The sequence below is a fragment of the Echiichthys vipera genome, assembly GCF_963691815.1.
Source record: "Echiichthys vipera genome assembly, chromosome: 10".
Taxonomy (NCBI): Eukaryota; Metazoa; Chordata; class Actinopteri; order Perciformes; family Trachinidae; genus Echiichthys; species Echiichthys vipera.
The window spans coordinates 26,653,455-26,679,843 of NC_139835.1; the positions used below are offsets into that span (position 1 = coordinate 26,653,455).

A 26,389-nucleotide genomic window follows, 5' to 3' on the forward strand; every position below is an offset into this window, starting at 1 on the left:
TCTGTCTGTGTCACATGTGTTTCATACACCACAGCAGCGCGTACACACTCATGCTGAGGCAGTTTGCTTCTATTATTCCATTGAAATGTTAAATTCCTCAGGGTTTTACGCACCGTCTTAGCAAGCCCCATCGACACACACACACACACACACACACACACACACACACACACACACACACACACACACACACAGACACACACACATCTGGAGCAGCTCAGTGTATTCTTATTATATACAAAAGTGAGATGAGAAGATCGATGAAACTCTCGGCAGGAGAAACTCAGCATTTCCCCAAATTCCCCCAAACTCTCCATATCGTGCATCTGTGTTCCTCCTCACCTTTTTGGTGCCCTCCCCCTCCATCTCAGGTGTGGTTGGCGCTGGAGCCCAAAGCATGCTGGGAGCGATGCAGACAGATAGGTTGAAGGCGTTCATCTGGTTGTCGTGGGCGTTGCCTTGGATACAGTGCAGCACGGCGATCACATGCCGCAGCAGAAGCAGGTTCTCACTGGGCAGGAGGTGGAGCAACCTGAGAGAATGATGGACGGAGGAAAGATGGTAGGAGATGAACATCATGTGAATCAAATGACTCCAGCGAACCAAAAAAATATTCTAAAACACTTGGCTCTTGGTCCTCACAGCGTGTGTGTCTGTGTGTGCGTGTGTGTGTGTGTGTGTGTGTGTGTGTGTGTGTGCGTGTGCGTGTGTGTGTGTGTGTGTGCGTGCGTGTGTGTGTGTGTTGTCATGTTCTTTGCTGATCTCCAGAGGAATCTCTCCGAAAACATTTCTTGTTACTTGTTTTTTATTTTCCTAAGCAAAAGGAATTTAGTTTGTTGCCTCTGGATCTGAAGCGATGCCCTCTCTCTGTCTCTCTGCCTCTCTCTAGACATAAACACGGCATAATTAAAGGAAAAAAACACAGTGTCACAGTAAGGTGTTGGGCCGCCATAAGCACACAGAACGCTCATTTATTCAGGTCTTTCCTTTAATTAATCACCCAAATGTCTGCGGGACTAAATTGTGTCTGTGTGTGCTCGTGGGAAAGAAACAACAGTGACATGTTGTGTATCTTTACTTTAAAAGTAGCAGGAAGATTTTGGCATTCAATTCAGGATTTGGAGAGAGAGGTCTTACCTCTGGACAGCTTGCGTCCTCTCCTCCCCTCCCTCCCCTTCCATCACATCCATCCACTGCTCATACAGATCCGCACCCAGCATGCTGCCCGGGATATTTCGCAGGAAGTCCTGGATGCAGACACGGAAAAGAGATTTTAAGCTCCGTTATCAAGAACAGAGTTTATCAGTTATATAAAAGGATTCTATAGAATTGAAATCATCTTGCATTTGGGAAACTGTATGCACCAAATGTTTTTCATGTTCACTTTAATCAAAATCAAAAGGGTCCTGCACACTGCTGCTTTATGTCACCCTCAATACTCGCAATATTTTGGTCTAAACATCCTTCATCAGGCACATGAACAACACATTTACACAGCTGTTGGATAAATATAGAAATAAAGTCATGTGGTGCGTGAAACACATTGAGGAATTAACAGAAATAGCCCTCATGGTAAGACGGTCAAAATTAAACGGACAAACTATAAAGGAACATTCTGAATGGGAATTTGTTTTCGTCATACATAAAAAGATCCCTTGAACAACATTATTATAACAGCCTCATCCTGTGTAAAATAATAAATAAATACCATATAAAGAACATTATTCACCACTGAGGGAAAACATTCACGTTACTGCTGTTTTCTGCCAATGAATTGATTGATTAACAACATTGTTTCATGTCTCAGGTTGGGACACGGTCCTCGTGTACTGTGCATAAATCAGGTAAAGCACAACAAAGAAGGGAGATGAATCGGCTCTGTATGAAAGCCCAGAACACCTCAGCTGCTCCCTGGATGCCCAGCACTGCGGTGGCTGTTCGGCCTGGATGCTGAACAATGCAGCACCTTGTGTGTGTGACTGGCAGCCTGCCTGTGGCCGTGCAGAGACAGATTATCCTGTCTGGACTTCTGTGACTTTGGACGCACATCAGTCGCTTCTGCTTTCTGTTGTCTACTTTCAAACTAGTCTGGAGGGGGCAAAGTGCGCGAGTGAGTCGAGTGTGTGTGTGTGTATGTGTGTGTGTTACCTTGAGGACAGCAGCGATGACGAACACAGACTGGTGTGTGATCTCCGGGTCCTCACTTCCACTGTCTAGTCTGTCCCGAAGCTCCCGGCAGGCTTTGGCTCCGGCCGACCGCCTGAAGACGCCCTTGGTGTACGGCCCCTCCAGGTACAGGAACACCAACATGTCCTGGAGGGAGCACATCATTGTATCAATATTCTGAACGGGACAGAGGAGCTGAACTTGGAAATGAAAAAGCCAGAGTGAGCAAATGCTATCTGCCTCGAATAGCAGAAAGCATTTAATGTTGGACTTTGAAACACTAATATTTCAAACCAGTTCAAACCATCCAATTTCTGGATTAAGAGAATTTAGGTTTCTCAGTTCCTGCTGATGTTTTTGATTCATCATTTCCTAGAATCAAATATGATGAATATGATTTATTTTCTGCAGCCTCAAATGGGTTTGCACTAGAAACAAAGAGAAGAAGAACTTGATGGACACCAATTTGTGAGTTTTTTTATGTATAGATAAACTATTTTATATTATTCAATAAAAGGTACCAATAAGCTGTTTTTGTTTTTTTGGCTTTCTTGGGTCTGTTTTCAGGCTTAAGCAAATTTAGTGTGATGGCCAATCACAGGTCATTTCAGAGAGAGAGAGAGAGAGAGAGAGAGAGAGAGAGAGAGAGAGAGAGAGAGAGAGAGAGAGAGAGAGAGAGAGAGAGAGAGAGAGAGAGAGAGAGAGAGAGAGAGAGAGAGAGAGAGAGAGAGAGAGAGAGAGAGAGAGAGAGAGAGAGAGAGAGAGAGAGAGAGAGAGAGAGAGAGAGAGAGCATTCCTATCGGCTCAGGACAGAGAGGGGAGAGGAAGAGCTATAGTAAGAGGTCTCTCTCTGCTTCAAATTGCATATGCTAATAAGTATGGTGAGACCATTTTAATCTCTAATTGGTTATAACAAAATTAGGAAATGAAATAGTAAATGTAGATCCAGTGAGGTCTTTCTAAAAGGGTTCTTTGGAGCACCATGTGATCAGACAGGAAGCAGTTTGTCTGAGTGTAGCATCTGGGTTGCTTATCAATAGACTGGGTTTTCACCTCTTCAGTCAGTCAAGCGTGTGCATTATTTCTTTAATTTAGAATGAGGTAAACTTACAGACATCTGACAGTAGATAGTAATCAATCTACTTTCCCATACCACTACATCTCCCTTTCCCCAAATACACCGTGACCCCTGCAGACCGGGGCCCTGACCCCTGCTACTGGCCTATGTGACCTCAAACTCAGCTCACCATGACAGGCTTGGGCAGGCCGTGGTCTGGAGAGCAGACGGCGCTCAGGGGTCGTCCGAACAGCCGTCCCTGAGTAGGGGAGACGGAGGTCGGGGACAGCGGCAAGCTATCAAGCTGTGTGTTGGATCCTCTCCAGAAAGGCCAGTTGATGAGAGACCTCTTCCTCTTAAAGGACTTCTGCTGACCAGGCTCTGCGGGGAGAAAGAAGAGGAAGAGGTGAGCTGCGGCTTCAGACACAGACAAACTGCTGTTGCTTGAGCAATGCATGTTGAAGTCACTGCCGTGCACGTCAAAGAAAGTAGGTTGTGAGTTGTTAGGCGGTTGGCCCTAAAAGTTCTAGACGTTGAATCTTTTTTTTTAGCGTGCACATGAATGCTCCGTCTGTCCGAATATTCACACCCTAAAAACGGTTAGGTGAGATAGAAAGACACCAATGACAGTGACAGAGAGAGAAGAAGAAAGGACCATTGACTCAGTGTTTGAGAGAAACATATACATGTCCTTATGCTCGAAAGCACCATTTAATATGAGGTGTGTGTGTGTGTGTGTCTGTGTTTATCCACACGTGTGCTTTTGTGTGTGAGGGCATGTATGGGGCTCTGTGTGTCTCTGAGGGCTCATGACTGTGTGTTCCTTGTTGAGCATTCGCCCGTGTTGTTTGTGTCGAAGCGTCTGTCTGCAGGTCTGTCTTCACTACATGATCTCTGTGACATAACAGCTGCTCGGCATGTTCACGCAGTTATGAAACTGCATACTGCATGTGCATTGAGGTGCACGGTAACGGGAATGTACAGCAAACATTTACTGTTCGATCTAATCTTTATGTGTGCATCTATATTGAAATTATTCATGCAGAAAACGGTGATTTAAACATTCATGGGACAAAGAAAAAATCAGGTTCATACTTGTATTTTGGGCTTCTACTAGAACATATGCCCAAAGCAATTTCCGTCAAAAGCTACTGGACTTGGTTATTTGTCTAGGAAGACGTACACATCTAACCAGATCTGGTCAGATGCAGCTCTGATGAGCTGATGAAGCCTCTTGGATGAGAGGTGAAACGTCTTTCCAGACAAATAACCAAGTCCAGTTGCTTTTGACTGAAATTGCTTTGGGGATAACGACGACCTGGACAAATGAGAACATTCACAGGCTCACTAGAACATACTAACATTCTAGTTTAAATGTTAAAAAACCTCACTCTCTGAAATGCTCCGTTTTAGTGCTTGAGCTGATCTCGGCAGCCCACAAAATATTGACTTGGTTCAGTCTTATTTCACAGTGTGTGTGTCGGTAGGCACTCCAGATACTCCAGATTGTTCATGATATGTCCCCTTTAAAGACACCAAACATCAAACATTTGCTGGTTTCAGTGTCTGCAATTTGATTTACAAGGACTGTGAAAATGTTCATGTGAAAACTGATAATGAAAATAATCATAAGTTATATTCTGGATTGCAAATACTCTAAAATACCTGTCTGTAAATTTGCAAAAGCTGCCGTGAATCATTCGAATGTCACCACTTCTTCATCAGAAGTCTTGAAACAGTAACATGTACGTTATAAAGCAATTGTGACTATCTGAGGGTGGGTCTCCTGGCTAATGGAAGATTCTTTCAGAGGGTGGAGGATCCAGCGGCCCAAAGGAACCCATACACTACGTGACATACTTCACATTATTTAACGACCAGTCGTGGCGCCGTGCCTGAACACACTCTTTAACAGAGTCCATCAGTAACAGAATTACCCGCCTGCTCTGGCACTTCTCAGCAGGCCTGACCATCCTCGAAAAACACATGGCCTTGCTGTAAATCAGCCGTAACATCATTAACGTTTCCTAATCAGGGAACGGTTTCAAATAGAGCGAATAAGGAAATTGTCGACTGGGTGGGCAGCGTGTATCCTCTTATGATCTCCTGCTATCACTTTTTAAATGGTCATAAGCGTTTTTTAGAAGGAACTGATAAACAATGTCATGGAGATAGAAATGCCAGATCAGAAAATTTGGTTTCTGAGGGGCCTTCAGTGTCCTACTTTTTCATTTCTAAGAACTCCTCACATAAATAAGATTAGATGCTCAGTCCTTCCAGATGAGCCTCCCATAATAAATCCACACTGCAGTGCAGTCAGCTCCCGGGGATGAACCTCTCGGGCTGTTTGATGGTGTATTTTTGTAAACGGCGTGGCTTGTAATGGTGATCCAGCCCTGCGACAGGCAGACTTTTGGCCACTGACAAGCACAACATTATGGCAGATACTCCGGCAACAGGTTGGACGTCTTCCAGTGGGAGAGTGCACGCCATCTTTGCTTTTGGATTCTGTAGCATAATTATGGTTTGTGAGTTGGACTGGATGTTGAACTTCAATGCTTCTTTGGTATCGGCTGAAATGTGTCCATCGACAGTCATGTATCAGAATGGAAATCTTTTTTTCTATTCGAGTTCTTGCACAGCTGTTTGTGTTTAGACAATATTCTAAGTTCTTTTGTCAAATGGGAAAAAAAAGGGGTTTATTGTTTAACTTTTTCCTTAAACACAGAAATTAGGTTTCTTTTTTGCACTTCCAGTCCCCTCGTCTCAAAGTCAATGGGTTTGTTTTATTTTAATGGGGTTTGGATGTTTTTGATGCCTGATATCAGGACTAAGGTAAACACAAGTTTAAGAGATTTAAACATGCTGTTCAACAACATCAAATATGTCAGTAAATTCTCCACTTGTAATTACGTGTCTTTAAAAAAGTGGCTAAATGAGACTACAAAGGTTGTCGTCACCGCCAACTTTATGGCGGTGTCGTTGAAGTCATGCCACTGTGGTGTAGACCGTTAATAGCCTATATTACCTATTTACTTCGGGCCATTGCATATAGGCTTAAAAATAATAGAGTGGTGTCCATTTATGAAGATTATCTTACTGAATAAGCGTAAATGATTTCAACCCCTCACCCGTGAACAGTTTGCCAATAAATAGTTAGCGCAAGTTCAGTCGGAGCATAAGAGTTAGAGAAGTTTTCGTTGGTGCCTTCACCTCTAATGCACGAATGCACATTTCAAAGATCAGTCAGTCAGTCTGTCAGGAGCAGTGGAGGTACCTCAATCGATTTCTGGTAGCAGTATGTTTAAAGGACAAGTCTTGCAGACATCACCAAGGGTTTATTTTACATGCCAGTTAGTTTCTAACATTCAAGGCCGCTTTGCCTGCAGGATTCTTTGAGAGTAAATGTCCTGATAAGGGGCTTGTGCTACTCAATAAACACGTTGGTTGAGTTTTTGGGGTTGGGTGTGAACGATAAGGCCTCTGAGGCGACGCGGCTGCCATAGAGTGATTATGTAAGATTCTGTTATGCTTGGGGCAAAAGGAATGTGAGCCAAAGCTTGTGGTTGGTAAACTGCAGCCTTCTTGACTGGAAAACACACAAATTTTCTCCCCGACTTGTTTTCCTCGAAAACCTCATCCCCTGCTTTTTCCATCCCGGTCTCCGAATCCCCTCGTTACTCATCCTCGTTCCTGTCCACCGTCCTCTTGTTTTCCTTTCTCATTTTTCTGTCCCTCTCACTCTTGACGCCCCCTTTTCCGCGTCTCTCCCGCTGTAAATTCTTCCCTCTCTCTATCTCTTACAGTCTGTTGTTTCTTTTTCCTTCACCTCCGATGACCTTCATATTTACTCAATAGCTGTGTCATCTCTTTTCCCATTCCATCTTCCTATTCTCACACTCGTCCATCTCTTCGGGGATTTCTCTCTCTTTGTCTGCCTCATGTTTTTCTTACTCTGACAGTGCGTCTCTTCTACGCTAAATCTCCTTTCCCACCGTTCTCGTTGACTCCTTTTCTTCCCCGCCTACTGATTCATCCTCACAACTGACAACACCACTGAGTGTCAAGGCTGAGCAAAACAAACTGAAACGGTTTATGTAAGTGAAAATTTCTGAGGAAGTACTTTCTGTTCTGCATTAGTACTTCTGCATCCTCATAACTCTTTCTGCGGTTTCATACAGAATTAGATTCATGGACGGATTCTTGACACTGACCAACCATTTATTTGGAAACCTCAGATGTTATGGTGATGAAAATAATACTAATATTTTTAACGACACATACTTTCACTGTTGACAGCGGCTATATGTCTATTTCTTTGCTGCAGGTTTAAACCCAAAATGGAGGAGTTTAACCACTTAATGAGGATGTTTGGTATTGCATTTTTGGTTTGAAAGCACTTTTACTAATTCATTTTTGGAACGCACCTTGAGGCATCAACTTTTCCCCAAAGAAAACATCTTTATTATTCACACTAGAACCAAAAAACAGCATGTTGGATTCGCTCGGCCAGATCTTTGTTAGTTAAATGAAAAAGCAAAATGCAGTGTTTGCAAGTTGTTCACAAACAAAGCTTTCTTTAATTAAGTCTGACATCCGGAAAGGGAACCACGGCCTTACCTATGAGTGGAGCCTGTCCTGGCGCAACCTTGCTGGGTTTAAGGATGAACTGGCACTGGGTGTCTGGGGGGAGACACTGATCCAGCAGCAGCACCCCTGGACAGTCTGTGGGACTCGCTGGATCCCTCCCCGCTCCACTTCCCAGTCCTCCGCCACCGCTCCCACCATCCCGAATGTGGCTCATCTTAATGCTGAAGGGAAACTCATGGCCTGAATGAGAGGTCAAGGGTCCAGAGGTTAGAGGTCATGTGTCTGGTATGTGCAGTCTGTGCATGTGGCATGGAATAGAGGCAAAAAATATGACATAAATGAATGCTGAACTCGTTACATGTGGAGATGAATTAGCGGTCTGTAGTTGGGAGGTTGGGCATTCAGTGTGAACTACAGAACAAAAAATCATGGTAACAGGACGTCACGGAAATACCACCGTGACACAAAAGTAACTGCTTTGAAATGCTCCCAGATGTTGAGTTTTTGGTGTTTAGCTGATGCTGTAATGACCCCCGCTGTGGGTTTTATCTGCATTGATACAGCCTGGCTTGCTAAAAGGTTAGTCACGGGAAGGATGGGACAGGAAGTTTGTTGAATTTATGAAAAATGTCCAGATCATCAGTATTACATGACTCTTATCCCACACCATTGGAGGCCAAGCATCTTAAAAAGGAAAAGGAAACACAACACTAGAGGGAAACAAGTATTTGTCTTTTTTGTCTGATGGAGTTTTAAAGGGAATGTTTTACATAATTATGTGTTATTAAGACAGGTGGGCTCACCAATGAGAGGGTAGGGAGCGTCGTCTTTACTGGAGTTCACCCACAACCTGTGGTCTTTAACGCAGCCCTAGACAGAGACAAACACAATCAGACTGAGCACATTTACTTTTCATTGAAAATTACTTCTACCTTCATGAATGCATGCGTGTGGTGTAAAGAAACCACTGCAAACGCTGCTACAGGAGAGATTGGTTTGAGACTCCTGTGGAAAACCAGCTCCACTCTAACCGACCGATATTGTAAAGTCTTTGTCTTGACTGCGTAACCTCAGGAATTAATGTTGGACACAGTTGAGTTGTTGTTGAGTGACTGAAAAAAGCTTTCATGAACCGCTCAGTCAGCCTCCTAAGAAGAGAGTCCAACAATAATTCCTGAGGTTACACAGTCAACACAAAGATTATTACAAATATCACAATTCTCATATCACATTACCAATCTTACAAAAAAGCCTAAAACCCCATAGAGGCTTGAAACGGTGGTGATACCTTGTTTAATTTTGATTATCTCAGCCATCAGCTGTTTAACAAATCTTTTTCCTAGAGTCCGGGCTGAATAGCGAACAATAGAGGCTACTTTTAACATCGCATCATCGTATATGTCAGTAGACTTTAGGCTGAGCATCAACAGCGGTCGTTGGTTTCTCACCGAGATGCCAAACTGCAGCAGAGCCATGCGGATGACATCAGTGGTGCTGTCAGTGTTGCTGACCGCAAGTGTCTTGGCCTGGTGGAAACATTTTGGACACATTATGGAAATAGCTGTGTTACAGAATGGCAGTACTGCTGGTGATGTCATTAATTACATACTTAGGAGACTGGACGAATCAAACAATATTCATTTTTGCTGATAGAAGCAATAAAAAAATAACAAGAAAGAAAAAGGAACATTAACTTACATATGCACAGTTTCCAATATCCTTTGCAAATATCTTCAGAGGAATGGTCTTGGGGTCGTCCTTCTCTTTTCCCTCTATTATCCGACTGTGTGTAGGGGAAAAACAAAGCAAAAAGGTCAGTGCTGTGGAAATGAAGAGAAGTTCATATGGCCAATCCAGTAAAGTTTGATTTGCAAGATGAACTATGAGCTAAAATACCAAAAAAACAGTTATTACAGACAAAGTGGCAGGGTGAAAAATGAAGCATTTACCTCTTGATGAGTGCCAGCCACTTGATCTTGTGCTCCTCAGAGCTAAAGAAAAATATAATGAAATAACACATTAAGAGGAAATCGTGTGAAAATGTCTGTCTTGTTTCGTTATGTAACACCCTTTAGATTAAACCGCAGACTTCGCCCTGAGCTATGATTGGATTCCTTTATCATTGCAGTGTGTAAGAACGTACGCACGCCATTGAGGAAGGCGCAAACATACAGCACAGCATATATGAAGGTATTTGTATGTGTGTTGCATGCTGGAGCTTGTTGTGCGCGTGTGGTTATCTACTCTGGTCTTTACTGCGGTTGGATTGAGTGGCTTTAACGACTGGAAACTGCCTTCACACTGAAGGGTTTAGGGCATTTTGTGGTTACGTGTTCAGTTTCTAGTTCCCCTCTACGATGTACATTTGCAACTCAGAACAAAGTGTACTCTCTTTAAAAAAGGACTGGCTCAAAGGCAAATTAAAAAATATGTTTAGTATTCTTGGCATGGTGTCATGCAATGCACTGACTTAAGTGCTATAAGATGAAATTAAGTTATATTGAATACGGGCTATTTAAATTTAGGCATTCATCTTTTTGAATGTGAACAACGTGCTTATATTGTACTCTGTAAGGGCGTGTGTGTGTGTGTGTGTGTGTGTGTGTGTGTGTGTGTGTGTGTGTGTGTGTGTGTGTGTGTGTGAGGGCGTGTGTGTGTGTGTGTGTGTGTGTGTGTGTGTGTGTGTGTGTGTGTGTGTGTGTGTGTGTGTGTGTGTGTGTGTGTGTGTGTGTGTGTGTGTGTACCTGAAGGTGGCCACATAGTTGCAGGTGGGCCAGCCCATAACGAAGCTCCTCTCTGGGTTGGTGCTTCCCTCACACACCTCGTCCATGCAGCTGGCCATCCACATCTCACACACTCGGACTTGAGACTTCACTTTGAAGTGAGTGGGAGACCTGCAGCAGACACAATGGAAAATCATGCCCAATGCCCAACATGACAACCCAAAATTGTTCAACAGTCAACAGTCCCTAACTGAAAGATATTCAATTTACATAGATTACAAACAGAAGAGGCAGAAAATCGCCACATTTGACAGGATGCATTCACTAAAAATGTTGATTTGTTTTGAAATTCTTGTAGATTAATAATCTGTTGATTGACAAAACAATATATTTTGTAAATATTTGTAAAAGAGAAAAGCCTATAAGGTTTCTTTTGTAAAAGATTGCGTAGAAAACCTGAAACTCCCTTATCGAGGGGCTCCGCAAGGAACAAAGTTGGATCCTCTACTGTTCAAAACTAACTTTTCATTTTCCTCAAAGAGCATTTTCCCCAAAAACCTCTAACATATGGCAATCCTTCAAGAAATCCTTTATATAGATTAGAATTATTAAAAGATCTAACTATGGCAGGCGCGCTCAGTAGAAGTGTAGTTACCCACCACTACATCTGTGATTATAGAGGGGGGGGAAATGCACACATGTGGCCTACACACATACTCTCTCTGCTGTTACAGAGATAGAAAGGCACAGAAATGTGCAGACACATCAATTAACTTCTTCCCCCTCTCTTCTCTCACATACACACATACACACACATACCAACACACATTCCTTAAACTCAACCTGTGCTCAACTACAATTTAATGGCCAATTAAAGCATATACTCCCTGTGCTGGAAGGGTCAGCTCCACCCACTGGCACATGACTCCTAGGACAGACCACAGAGGTCCTGATTCGTCTACATTGAGTCAATGCCTATGTGTTTATATGTGTGTGTGTGTGTTAGCATGTATGTGGACTTCAAAAACATAAACATGCTCTTTAAGGTTCTATATTTGATCGTGTGTGTGTGTGAGGCACTTTGTGGGTGGGGAGCCTCATACTGCAGGCCCAGCAGCAGCCCATTGTGGCTTTGATCTGAGCCAGGCTTCATATGGATTTAATTGGCTGGGAAATAATTATATACTGGGGAGAAAATGAGGGAGGGAGAAGTTTAAGAAGCAGTGAAGCGAGGGAAAGAAAAATGTATGGGATAGACAGCAAAAGGATATATCTCTGTCCTTTACAAATTGTTTTTGCTATCAATGTTAAAGAAACAACTCGATGAAATGCTGCTTCTTTGTTTCTCAGATCTATTTCACTCTAATTTTTCTGTCCGTGTCTCCCTGTCTCTATTTTCCGTCTCCGTCACAACCACATAAACATACACTCCTTCATCCTCTGTCATTTCACAAAACACACAGAAGGAAACTTACTTGGCTTTGGCAACGAGCAGCGTGTCAGTAAAGAGGAAGAGATGTCTCTCCTGGGTCTGCAGGCCCGTCTTTAGCTGCGTCTGGGCATGACCTAGGAGTAGGCGGCGTGGACACTCAGCCAGGAAGGCCTGGACCAAGGGACAGGACTCTGGGCTGACTGGCGTCAGACAGCTCTCCCTGTGGAAAAGACACAAAGAATGAAATACACTATTAGACTCAAATTCAAGTCAAGTCAGGTCAGTTTCATCTGGATCGCCTGATATGTGTTAGTACTGTTATAATAATAATAATTAATAAAATGAACTGAACAAATCACAAATTTGCAAGAAGGAGAGAGAGAGAGAGATAGACAGAGAGACACAATGGAGCTGCTTACTGACCATCACAAGAAGACTGCAGCTCCTTAAAGTGAATGTTGGAAAACGTAACACACCATCACTGATGCTCAGTAGGAGGCAACATGTGAGCAAACATGCTACATTGCTGTAGACTAAGTGTATTTCATGGCTGCAGGCCAAAACTATGAAGCGGAATCTAAGGAGGTAGAGTTATTGACATCTTGTATATTACTTTATTCACTCTAGTGTTTTTACGGCGTAGTAAGCCAGGGGATTTTCAAAACTCTTCCAAAGTGTGTAATAATGACGCAACAGCATGAGGTCCATGTTGTGGTGAATCAAACATGGAAAAGGCTGTGAAAAGGCTTAAGTGTCCAAAGTAGCTTGTGCAGCGTCATTTAAGTCCAAAAGTGAAACATTTCCCTTGTTATTTCCTGTATTTCCTTTACTGACTGCTCACAGTTGGAACCAAACACATAATCAAGCATTATTAGTCAAATAAATATTGCACTTTTGGACCTGCAGTTTGGCTACAAATGCATTATTATTTGCATGTTTTGGAGCTGAACAGAGATGGCTCTGTTGATCTAAACAGCCACACGAAGCTGAGATGGAGCTACAGGCGCTCCTGCCAACATCAATGCAACTTCTGTTAGTACATGTGACATAAATAGTGTCACAGATTCCCGATGAACTGTTCTTCCAAAAAACCTTGCTTGTCTTGTCTGGCTCTTTTGTTTCCTGTTTTTTTTTCTCCTTTCAAAAAAGCCATTTGTGAAGTTTTATGAAAAAATACGTGCTCGTTTGTTTACCAACAAAAACTATCTTTCGAGTTTTGTTTGAATTAAAACGGTCTATCTCGTTTCCCTGCTGTCAATATGTCCCGCTGACGGACCGATGTAAACAGAGGGGGATATTTGGAGGAAGAGGAAATCATTTGAGGGCTCCATCCTTTCCTGTTTACCCTTCCCTACCAGATAAAAGACCTAAATCTCTACTTACACCTTTCTGTGTCTCTTTCATGTACACAAACATCCACAAATGCCGTCTGCCCTCTCACGCATGTACACACCCACTTCGTAACATACTTCTACTTTCCGTTGCTTCTCTGACACATGCACGCCCTTGATCCCCACGAGGACAAACACAAACACACACAATACCGTTTGTAACCCGCTCAACAAAGAGCCCGGTAGTTGTCCAAGTCTTTCTGAGAAAAACAGTGGATTCTCTCATACACCAATGCGTCCTTCCAGCTGCATTGCATAAGTGATTGGTTATGTAATTAATTAACGAAGAACAGACGACTACGCTGGAGTGCTTCCCTTTTTATCTGTCTTTGTGTATCATCCAAAAATAAATCCAAAGGGGGGGCTGAGAGAATTCAAATTAAAGGGAGCTAACTTGATGCTCCATGGGACACGTCGCCCTGCGAGACGGGGATTTGAAAACTAAAAACGATTGTGAAAGCAAAGGGTCAAGGATGGGGTAATTGGAGTTAGTCCCGTTCTTTTGGCCAGCAATACTCGCTGTAGAAAAGGACATTAAACCATGTTGCTATAACTATTGCTGAACCAACAGCTGCAGAACAATCAGCTATTGTTCCTGACAGAAAGAAAATACTTTCCATGTGGTGAACTGTGTTATGTTTTACCCCCCTAACTGCTACAAATTAAGTTTTTTCCATCTTTTCTTTATCAGGGGGCAGCAATAACATGTACGTACATCTTCATTTTGTTGGTGTCAGCTCCTTCAGCACAGTGCATAAAGTTCAAAAAGAGTAATCTCTGTCCGTAACATTTATCTACTGGATCTCTCAACATAGCAGTAAGTGCTCTCTTAAGCCCCTTTCACAAATGCCCAGCTAACTGAAGTTATGTAGACTTTTACACATAACGTTATGTGAGAGAACATGAGCAAATGTCTGAATCAGTTGGATTCGACATCAAACAAGCGAGTGGGTGTGCTGATGGCGTTTCTATCATTCGACTTGCGCAAAAACTGGAAGAAAACAAACATCCCAGGATGAAGAAGAAGAGTAATCTACAGCAATGAAAATGTCTAAGTGGAGAGACGGCCAGATTCAAGAAACATCCGTCGGTAAGGGACGAGATCATCCCGATAAATGCAAGGGACGGCAAGAGAGTTATGACCAAATTACAAACCAACGACAGGACCGCGGTGTATTCTGCATCATTTCCTGCCTCCTTCAAGCTCTACCAAGGTCCCACTCCCACTTAAACCATAGTATTTTCTATTAATTGAGAAAGTGTCTGACACAGAAAATCTCCTGTTGTGTGCTACATGTGTTAAAGGGATACTCTGGACAAGGTCTGGACTTGATTCGTCAGAAGTTTGTATGAGAAAATGTCACACCACATGCCACTGCAGGAGGACAGAAGAGGAGTGAAAGACCACTGCAGAGAGACGTTGGGCTTCCTTAATTAAGTTGCACAGAGCAAAAGTCTCAAAAATTTCCATTGAGTCTATCAACACATCCTCTGTCCGTATTATTCATGCAGATCCGGGAAATGCTCCTGTCAGAAGGAGCCCACACTTGCGCACACTAATACAAATGGACAAACCTTGCTGTTAAGCCCCTTTCACATGTTGCTGCCCCCCAAAAAGACGACATCTTCCGTATTCACCACACATCCCTCCCTCCTGAATGTCAGATTGACAGCTGAGCCGGCCGTCCTTTGAATCTGACGGAGGAGCAGCTAATGGCTCCATTGTACGTCATGTGATGTTGATAAATTGAGTGCTCAGCCTGCCCGCGCGTACATGGCCACGTTTGTTTGAAGCACAGTACCGCGCAGGGGAGAACTGTTGACTTTTTGGAACACAATAAGGGGGCCGGTGTACAAACACAGCATACTAATGTCTCAGCATGAATAATTGAACAGCACCGGGCATGATTTGCATATAAAAGGTTGATCTTATCTAGCCTGGAAAGCAGACAAATCTGCCGAGCTCATGTCCAGGCGAGCTCTTAAAAGCATAAATCACAAAGTAGGGCTTTGCCAAGTCTACTTGATTGACAAAACCTTCAATTAGGACCAGAATCACAATATAAAACCAAGAACTACAGAGTTGTAGAGCAACAGACTAACCGAAAAGAATTATAAAATACAACCAAGGGTTTATAGAATGCAGGGAATACGTTTGGTTTCAGAAATGATGACCAAAGTAACAAAGATAAAGTGTCAGTCCATTGAGTGAAACTGTCCAAGTGAAACTCCTGCAACAGAAAGAGAAGCGAAACTGGACTTGACGATGTCAGCAGGGAGCTGCATCATTAATGTGGACTGACATGTCTGTAGCTGTTGCATTAGTCCTTGTGTTTGTGCAGCAAACACTCACTCAGAGTGCTTAAATCATGGAGGCTGGGACAGGAATGGTAAGTGAAGCCTTAGTCATGGACACGACCATGATAGACACAAAAGCACCTGTAAACACACAACCTGAGGATAACTTTCTCTTCCCGATCATCTTCTCTCAATCCTCTTTTTGTCTTCCCTTCACCCACTCTCTTCTTCTGCAATGGTATTTTTGTTTTAATATCAAGGCCTTAATGCTCCAATGCGGCCTCATTATTGCAAGTTGAATTTAACATTTCACTGTTACGTCACCTCAGCTGTCAAATGGTCTGACCTGACCGAGCAGACGGCCTCCCCTAGGGCAGCAATGACACACACTTATATAAGTCTCCATCTGCTCCGTTTTTAATAACACTGACTGTGTGTGTGTGTGTATCTGTGTTTCTGTATCATCTGTATCATCCGTCTTTCTGCAAATCTGACTAAAAGGCCACCAACACATTAAAGTTTTCATGGCATCAGTCCAAGTCAACGCAAGAAGGACTGAATGAAGTGTGAGTGCATGAGTGCTCGTCTGTCTGTCCCACATTGAACTTGTGTGTGTGCGTGTGTGTGTGTGTGTGTGTGTGTGTGTGTGTGTGTGTGTGTGTGTGTGTGTGTGTGTGTGTGTGTGTGTGTGTGTGAGTGTGTTTGTGCATGAGGAGGTTTGCATCACCAGTAGCTGTTTGACCTCTTTCTCTCAGATAAAAGCTGTCCAGACAAGAATCAATTGATGGCTCGGTGTATGTGAGTCAGAGAGAGAGAGAAAGAGACGTGCAGACTAAAGAAGATGTCATTTTGCACAGACAGGCCGGTCTGTACCATCCCCTAAAGCCACAGTGGCGGCTTTTGTTCATTGCTGCAACAAAAGCTGCAGTTAAGAAGACAATACAAATACATTTCACAAAGGGCACATTTCTGAATACTCAAATTATAACAAACTGATTATGTGTGTGTTATATGTAGGTACTTTTTTCTTGCAAATTTATGATTTATAATCTCTTTTTTCTGTTTTGTTTTTGTAAATTTGCAGAGAATATGCATTTTTCTTTCTCGTAAATGTGCAACTTTAATCGCTTTTTCTCTGAATACCCCCTGCCCCAACTCCATACTTTATTTATGTCTTACCTATAACAGCACTAATACACCGTATACACATTTTTCATTTGACACAAGCATGTATTTGTCTGTTATCTGAAGCTGGTTTGAATTAATTTGACAGAAAAAAGCTTAAACGCTCTGAAGACCTGGGGGGGACTGCAGACCCAGGTGGAAATTGTCTATGAACTGATAAAGTTGCACACAACACTTCATTCATGGAAAATCCAAAGAAGATGCCACCGTCCTGCCCACATGAGTGTGTCTGACAGGACACCTGCAGAAAGACCGAGCAGGCTACCAGATGATCTTTTAAATCAAACTCACTGCTTCACATCTTTTCCACCCTCTGCCTCTTTCCTGCTCCCACCTGACTCACTGTGCCAAATCATTTCCATAGGCAAACTATAATGTCATCACTGGCTGACACACAACACGCTCTATAATGCCAGGGGAAACACACTCACACACACATACACACACAGGGACATACATACACAGAGGGACATACACATGCAGGATGAGGTCAGAATACTGAAACTCTTCCCCTTTTTTTCAGTCAGTAAAAGAGAAGTGACCAGGGGCTGCCAGCCATGATATCCTTAGCAGAGCTCATTATTCAAACCAGGAAATGTCTTTTGCATGATGAGTGAGCGAGTGTGTGTCACTTTGAGCACCACGTGTCCTCAAACAACCAAAAAAAATCACAAAAGAATCACCCAAAATTAAGAACTTTTTCTCTTTTTTCTAAGAGTTAAACGCGGCCTAATTGAGGTTAAATAAATACCGTGATGTCCTCACAGCTATATAAATACGAACGTGTCTGTGTACTAGGGTGCAAGAATAACGTACAGAGAGGTGGGACACTTCGTAGTGATACTGTTTCTGATAGAGTGTGGGGTCAGGGCTGTCAGCCAATCATGTGTTTCTATGCTTTATGGTGAAACCACCTTCTTCCCTGCTGTATAGATTTCATTGCCTGTGGAGGAGGGGACCTATGCTCCAGTTTGAACACATTAGTCCCTGTACTGTAAGCCCCGAGGCTGAGGGATGAGGTTATACTTCTGGATGAGGTGCGTGTGTGTGTGTGTGTGTGTGTGTGTGTGTGTGTGTGTGTGTGTGTGTGTGTGTGTGTGTGTGTGTGTGTGTGTGTGTGTGTGTGTGTGAGGAGGTGAGGCTGAGCTGAAGGCGAGAGAGCCTTTCAACGCCTCTTGGCCTGATGGGAAATGCAGACCAGAGGGAGCAAAATGAAGAAGAAGAGGAAGAAGTATAAGCAAATGAAACTCTTGTTGTATGTGTTCAGGTATTTTTTTCAGGCATCATCAAGTTGACGCCTAAATACAGCATTAGAATGAAGAAGGTCATCAAATTAGACCTTAAAGATGCAGCTTGGACTCAATTATATCAAATAATTTAAAAAAAAATGAATAAATCTTTGATTGTAATTCAGGTTTTCCAAACTTGGTATCATCAACGGATCTATTTGCCGCTGAAATTTCCTCACAGACGATATCGCTTTAAGAAAAACAATGATATATGAGATTATAATCCAAAAGCAGCATGTGTGAGAGGGAGAGACGCACATAGATATAAATAACCTTGGACCGAATTGCATACGTATGTTGCAATGCCCGTAAGTGGCCACACTGTAAAGGCAGTAAATGCTATTTTAGACAAACTGGGCAAACTGAGATTAATAAATCAGATCGATCAACTATCATTGATAAACACCGATGTATGGAATGAGGAGAGATTGTTCAACAAAATAAGTTTGGCGAGTTTGTGAATTTACTGTTTATCAGACCACAGTTGGAGAATGAACCATGCTATAAAATATAAACTTGTGTGTGTTATGTGTTGTTGTTTTAAAAGAAAGCCAGTCATAGTTATAAACATCAGCCCTGCTTATGTTTTAATATTTACTCTTGCTCTTCAGGTTTCATGCAATAATGAGTAAGTCACTGCCAAGAACTGTTGGCAGAACTGACGCAGCCATTAAAATGGTATTAACAGGACTTTAGGGTGTTATAGTTACAGTTACCAAAGCATGGAGATTATCTGAAAAGCCTCCACACACACATTCATTTATAACACAAAGAAAACAAGAAAGATCAATAATAATATTTCTAAAAACCTATGAAAATAAATGACCTGCTGAAAGAAATTCACAATAATCTCTACGGTGACCTTTCATCTTTACCAACTGAGAGTCACCTGACCACAATCATTTCACGTCTCCGCTGGTATCACCCCCTGCACACACAGACCCACATCCGGACATTAATGAACACCTCACACACTCACTGACATGGGAGGTGTTGACCCCAGGTGACCCCCACTGGCCCCTACACCTCCTGATGAGAGGTCAAAGGTTAGGGGTGACAGCTGAGAGTGTCAAGCCCTGGCTGGCTCCATACATCCTGAGACACACACTCTCAGACACACACACACACACACACACACACACACACACTGGTCAGACTAAACGACATTCGCTCAATAGTTTGCATGTCTCGCCCTTCCCTTCTATGCCACTTTATTAAGTACACACACGAATGCACGCACACACACGCACGCGCACACACGCACACAGTGCCCCAAGAGCGTTGACCCAGATTACAGTGAAGTGTTTCCCTCAGCACTGGTCTAAATGGTCCAGTTTCACAGTTCAGCTTGCTTGATCTCTCTCTGCAAACACTAAAACTGCCACCAGCTCCCACATATTTGCACCACAACAAGCTTTATCACCAGGCATTTGCTCATTAGAGACATTACTACGGCCCATATTTTAAAGCCCCTAAACACTTTGAGGAGCATTTTAAGGTTTCGCAAAAACGATTCCACAGGAAACTCCGTGACTTTACTTCAGGGTTCCTGACGCACTTTCTTTTTGCAATTCTTGACTTAACTTCAAGCTGTTTGTTTCATTGTAACACGTCTTTCGTCTTTCTTCAAAGTTTTAAAGCTCTATGAAATTCCCTAAATTGTTTCTTTTCCCTTCTAAAATCCCCCCAAAAGGTTGGCACCAAAAGACACACGAGACAAAAATCCCCAAGGGGTTTGTAATGACTTATTTCCGACCCTGTTAAAAGGAAAAGGAAGGGATTTGTGCGATACGAGGGTGATGAAAAGCCTGATAGCTCTGGGAGACGGAGGCTTTTAAACCCACTCTAAGCCGTGAATGAGTTGGGGAGGCCAACCCTTTGGTACTGGTGTTTGAAACCAGTTCTAAGCAATGTGGGAAAACTACCTGAATCATGTGAAAATATCTCAGTTTACAACTTTTTTTACAAACTCTGTATTTCTCCAGAGAGAGTGTACAGCCCAGAGCCGTCGGAGAGGAAGCACAACCTTCCGGTTGGGCTCACTTTTCTTCATCCAGATTTTCCAGTGAGGCTGGTGACTTTAACCTGCAGCTCTAACCTCTGTTCTATCACTCGCTTAAATCTCACTGTTTTAGGAGAGATGAGTGAGAGAACTCAATGAAAGACAATGAGAAGCTTGTGAGTCAACGCATGCATCAACCATCCATAAGAAGGTATTCAGTTTTTAACAACGAGAGGCACCAGAAGTTTGTAGAGAGCTAGGAAGAAACTAGAAGAAAAAGTAAACTTAGAGATCCAAATTTCACAGAAACCAGTAAAACCTGTACAGCAGGGTTAATGGCTCTTCCAGTGGTGCTCTCTGCAGCAGCTACATCTGTAACGCCCTCTACTGAGAGAGCTCATCGCTCCGCTGAGGAACCACAGGCCAACAATGATGTCAGCGCCACAGCAGCTCTTTATTATTATTATGAAAGCAGGTTGTGTGTGTGTGTGTGTGTGTGTGTGCGTGTGTGTGTGTGTGTGTGCGTGTGCGTGTGCGTGTGCGTGTGCGTGTGCGTGTGTGTTCACTTCATACCTGGATGTGCTTCTGGATCTGGTAAGTGCTTTGCTGATGACCAGTGATGGAGCAGACTGTCGTCTCTGGGCCAAGCTCTTCATCTTCTACAGAGAGAGAGAGAGAGGGGGAGAGGGGGAGATGGGTCAGTGGGAGCAGCCACCATTCTCTTTGCTTTGCATTGCATGATGAATGATAAATAACATGGTTGAAAAGCACACAGTCAGCACTGCTTGATGATGGCTGTTTGCTGTGGTCAATGCAGGAAATACAGGAAAGGGAAATAGACCAAACTCCAGTATCTATGGGCAGTGAGAGGGACAGACACTTGAAGAGAAAGGGGAGGATGCTGACTCAAAGAAAAGGAGAAGTGACAGCCGTGAAGAAGGAAAAGTAGAACTGGGGAAGTGAGCTAAATGTTTAAAGATGGTGACTGACAGAAAGATAAATGAGCAAGAGAAATATCTTCTTGCAGTTGCTCAACATTATTGACCCCTCCTACAGTCTCACTGCGACATGCTAAATGGTACGCAGCCTCACAAAAGTATGAAAAGCATCCCCGCCGCCACCACAACTATTTCAATTAAACCTAATCTATTTACGACATACCCGAACCGCGTGAGCCCCACACATACGCTACAGTCATTCAATCTGGGAGAAGGTTTGGCAGGGAAACAGTCAAAAAGTGGGGACAGAAATGAAGTAAGACTGCGCTTCCTAAACTCATTTTGCAGTGACTTATGGGTAACATTCCTCTCCTCTAGAAGTGCTGAAGGAAGAATCGTACAGGCCAAAGATACTAAAACCTGCATCGTGGGGGAGCTCGGAGAAACAAATACGCATCTGCTGTACTTTACATTTCTCCAAATGTGCTGTTTTTTAAAATGCACACTTTACAAAGTGCAAAGCGGGCCTGAAATGAGCTGATGAAAGCGATTTCATTACACTCTGGATCAGTTTAATTTGGTTTTGTGGAAAATATTATGGTTGAGGTTAGGGTAAGGTTTTCATTAGTTTCATGTAATAGACCAAACTGGGTCAGTTTATGCAAAGTCAACAGTTTTCCATACAAATTTCATAAGTAACGGTCTGTTTAAGACACATTAGTGCGTGTTTACAGTGAAATCAGGCTTGGAGACACTGATTGATTGACAGCACACACGCAGAGCAGACATGAAAACACTCAACACCAGTTGGTATGAGGAAACAATGAGGCTTCCTTCTTGTGAAAAAGACATTGACATGCCGTGGTGTCTTAAAAGTGGCTGAATATCTGCAGAAAATAGGAAGCATTGATTGTAGACACTAACTTAAGAAAAACATACAGTATGCATGTACCTGTCGTGCGCGTCAAGTTCTGACACACAAGCATCTGAGCAAGCAAACAACTCCTGAGTGAAGGGGGGGCATGTGGAAACTCTACATTTATGCAGGATGATAAAGCGAAGCTCGAGTTTCTGCTGCTCTGCCTGACAGCTCATTTCTCACAACTTTCCAAACCAGGCCAGAGTGCAGCAACTGCTCATAAAAAAAAAAAAAAAGGGAAAAAAGGGGGCTACAGTAACAACAGTTGTGGATTCATGAGAGCGAATTTCACTAAGAGCGAGCCTCGAGCTGGGATGTGGTGAAATACTTGGAAAAACATTGTGAAAAAAAAACATGAGTAAGTGCATACGGTTGCCAAAACGTGATGTATTGGGTTGAAGGAACTGGAGGGTGACTCCGTAACAGTGCTTTGGACTACTGTTGTCGTACAGTAACTGTTAATCATGCATTGATTGTGATGTCGATCCGTGGCCAAGTTTACACAGTGAATTGATCCGGGCTGGTTAATTTATTTTGTCATTAAAACTCCATTACTCTGCTCAGCCTTCATTATTCTTTGTCTTTCTTTTTTCTTTTACATTTCAAGGCACAAATGATTTATCTGAGAATGTCACTCATGGTGTTTGCGTTGGTTGTGTTAGAGGTCATTTATTTCAAACTTTTGCCAAAGAATAGCTGCTTTCGGATCAGATCTTAGCTCCCCCCTGAGCTGATCACATGCCCTGCTGGAAGATGCAGTTACACTGCTTTAAAGGCGCGTTGCATGGGGGCGCTGTTTACTACAATTTAGCTGGCCAGCTGCTGAAGAATCCCCTCTTATCTATCAAAGACCAACACTGGGGTTAGAAAGCTATAATAGATAAGTGTAACAATGAGGAGTGTATTTACAGGAAAGTCAGAGATTAGCCCGAACGATTCATCCATGTGTTGTTGTTTTTTTATTGCTTCAAGAAATGAGGAGTAACTTCAGATGATGTCTCTTCCCTCTGTGTTTGCATCGTGACTCCCGTCTGTCTGATTAAGGAATAATCACTATCAGCACATTATCCTGCTCTGTTCTTTGGTTCCTTTTCGGCTCCTCGGCTCAGTCTGATATTGTTTTAATCAGGATAACACAAAGGGACCAGAGACTGTGAATGATCCAGTGGTCAGATGGGGATTTGAGTGTTTTTATAGATTAAAATGTTATTTAACCAATAAAAGATTTGGCAGCATTATTACAAAATATCCATTTTTGTCTCTTCCACAACGTTTGTGCGCAATGGAAACGAAGGATTAATTCATCAGATACATCAAACGCACTGAATCGTATAGAATATGGGTCTGAGAGAACAAACCTGACAGAAATGCCTAAAATAATAATTTGTTATACTCAAAAAATGCTAAAATAATAATTTTTTGCTCAAAAAATGCTAAAATAATATGCTAAAATAATATTCTTTTATACTCAAAACACAACTGTGGCTGAGTGACACCATTATCAACTCATTATTCTGCCCAAACCGACTTGAATCACGCCAAACAACTCAGATTTGCAAGAATATTAAGAGACAAAAATAACTAAATGATAAAAAAGATTGAAATTCAAACAAAAAAGCTCTTTAGAGAAACATCTCTATTCTAAGTCTTTAAACTCTTGAAGATGGACACACCATACTGGGAGATATTGCAGGGGCATTATAGGACTATGATACCGTGGCAACTCCGTGCGCAAAAGCGCAAAACAGTGTCCACAGTCAGCCCTCCGTCAGCACCAGAAGTCCCAGAGAGAAGCGTCACTTGTACCTTTTTGTTGTCGGGAAGCGCCTTGCTCTCTCCGGTCAGAGAGTCGGACCTGTTCTGCCCCATGGTCCCCTGCTGCGGTGACATGGTTTCCATCAAGACTGTATAGATCCACGGGGCCGAGCGCGCAGACGGTATAATCCCATGATACGAAGGTTAAGTCCAAAAGTTTATCCGGCAAAGAGCAGGACGCGAGCCCGAGGAGAAGCCATGATGGAGAGGAGCTGAAGAGGAGGTGAACCCTGCGCGCTGCTCTCCTCTCTGCGTGTCTCTGTCTGAGCGCTGATTGCTCTGAGCGCGGAGACTCCGGTCCGCCTCATCTCACTCTAATGTTGTCAAGTAAGCTCGGATGAAACACACGACTTCCGCTCCAGCTTTTCGAAATAAAGCCGAGTTTGGGAAATGGGAGCGTTTTTTTATGCTTAATGAGAAATAGCAAGATAGCAAGATATAATTTAGTAGGCTATAAAGACGAGACCATGATGGATACCTGGGTGACTTCCTGGAGCCCCGGTGTGCCACTGCCCTTAAAAGTCTCAGGTTCACTTTATTCTACCCAAAGGGAAATAAGGGTCTGGAGAACACTGATTGATTATTAGTCTTTAACTGTGGAAGCAAACTTATGTTTTTGCATTACTGTGTCTTCATCAGAGTCAAAATGGACACAGCCAAACACCTGGTCCACCTAAAACAGGTGTACAGTTCTTATTGGGTAATAGGGTGAACAGGATCACTATCACGGTTGCCACGGTCACTGTCTGAGCGCCACACCCCAATCCCATCAGGAACAAAAGAACAAAGATATCTCTTAAAAGTTACAAAGATCGAGGTACAATAAGTGCAATTAGGCTCTACTGCACCCATCAAGTGATGAGTAACAATTTAGAAGAAACAAGACAAATTCAGGTCTTCATTTAGGCCTAAAGGTCACGGCACACCTAACCAACTAGTAGTGACGAAGCCTGACTGTTACGTCGCCTAACGTCACCCGTGTCTTGGCCAGAAAGTAGCACTTGAACACACCACAAAGACTACAGCCAATTGCCAAAGTGAGAGGAAATAACTCTCCATACCAGCAGGCGACAGTTGTCTATATTCAGCAGGATTTGCACACTCTGGTCACTTCATCAAAAAAATTTTTTTAAAATTGACCCCTTTTATTTTGAAAACAGAACTAATTTCCGGTCATAGCCTGATCTAATCCACATGCCTTGACTCATGTACCTGAAACCATGATTTGGTTTAACTCTTGAGCTTGTCTGTGCTCCCACAAGTGTGTGTTTTTATCTGAAGGGCCCATCATATGTTTTGCTTGTCTGGCAGTCAGCGCCATATAGAAGCTGACTGTTCTCATAGGGCAGGGTGGCGGTTTGCAGAGGGTCCGGGCCAGGTGTAAGAATGTGCTCCCAGGGCCAAGAATAACATGACTGATGAGGAGGAATGTCCACAGTATTTTCTTTTTACATAGGCATGACGCATGACACGTTTGCCTCATAGCTACAGCTACAGTATACCTTACTGTAGGATAGTTTCCAGAGTGGGAGTGTTGACTTTTAAAAGTGTGAAGGCAAGAAGAGGACACACCTCCATCAAAGCTGGAGGTAAAATGGTTTGTTGTCCGAGCAAACAGAGTTTTAGCCTATGGACTAAATGTTTGTATCTTCTGGTTTCATAGGATTTAAATATTTCAAAGATTAGAGCCAGATAAATCGGTATCTGTCTCAAAAATCCCATATTGATTGGGACCTAATAAGGATTCATGTATAGCCATTAAAAACCAATGGTTCCTTGGTTATCCATTGGAGTTTTTGTAAAAAAAAAAATGTACAGAGGGACGATGCTGAACCTGTTTGTCTGCAAAAATGTTCTGGATCTTTAAAAAAAGAATTGTCTGCCTGACAGGATCATTTCCCACAGTAGGCAGTTGTCCCCTCTGCACAAACACAAAGGTATGCAACAATTGTTCCGTCTTATCTGTCCACTGAGAAGTGGCATGCATAGGATGATAAGAGCATTGATAGCGCTCGACCATCCCCTTTGATCATGTCACAAGCTGCATGAGACAGCAGCCGAGTCATACTGTCGGTTTCTTTTGGAGAACAAACTTAAATTCCTGATGCGCGGACATTCTTTCTTTCTGCAGCTAAATCCTCCTTTCACCAAGGGCCCGGTGCGGCTAAGTCATATTTGACTTCAATTGCACACCATGTTCTCTGTAGGTTTTTAGGGTTAAATGACTGCTTGTGTTTCCTGGTCTTTGTCAAGAGTAGCCAGTCTGGAGGGATCCAAGGCAAAAAAGCGAGACTAAATTGAGGGTGTGTCAGAAATGTGGTTGGAAACACCGCTGGTTGACCACGACTGCCAATGTGCTGCACTGTTTTGTTTCTACCTCCTCTTTGTTTCGCTCTGGAAGACGCTGCGTTGCGACAATAAAAAGCATGTCTTGAAGTGTTTTTTGTTTCGGTATCCATGACAAAAATGCAACACATCTTTACGCAATAAGTCGAAAACATTTATATTCAGCCCGAAACCCCAAAGTGGGTCCAACACCCTGCTGTCAGACGGCAGTCAAGCCCTCTTAAGATTCTCTTTGTGC

The 26,389-nt window shown here is 42.9% G+C and overlaps 1 protein-coding gene across 1 annotated transcript in view; it reads right to left on the reverse strand.

The window, feature by feature from the left end:
* Positions 1–24,053, reverse strand: part of LOC310952794 (rho GTPase-activating protein 20-like) — a 34,306-nt gene extending 10,253 nt beyond the window's left edge. Inside the window, exons 1-13 of the mRNA XM_083921504.1 lie at positions 23,797–24,053; positions 20,707–20,792; positions 12,012–12,188; positions 10,558–10,707; positions 9,763–9,804; positions 9,512–9,596; positions 9,262–9,339; positions 8,617–8,683; positions 7,844–8,053; positions 3,414–3,604; positions 2,149–2,313; positions 1,138–1,247; positions 343–532 (exon numbers count right to left, since the gene is read on the reverse strand). Coding sequence (XP_083777630.1) covers positions 343–532; positions 1,138–1,247; positions 2,149–2,313; positions 3,414–3,604; positions 7,844–8,053; positions 8,617–8,683; positions 9,262–9,339; positions 9,512–9,596; positions 9,763–9,804; positions 10,558–10,707; positions 12,012–12,188; positions 20,707–20,792; positions 23,797–23,889 — 1,644 coding nt within the window. The 5' untranslated portion in view covers positions 23,890–24,053. The remainder of the gene's footprint in view (positions 1–342; positions 533–1,137; positions 1,248–2,148; positions 2,314–3,413; positions 3,605–7,843; positions 8,054–8,616; positions 8,684–9,261; positions 9,340–9,511; positions 9,597–9,762; positions 9,805–10,557; positions 10,708–12,011; positions 12,189–20,706; positions 20,793–23,796) is intronic.
* Positions 24,054–26,389: the final 2,336 nt, after the last annotated feature.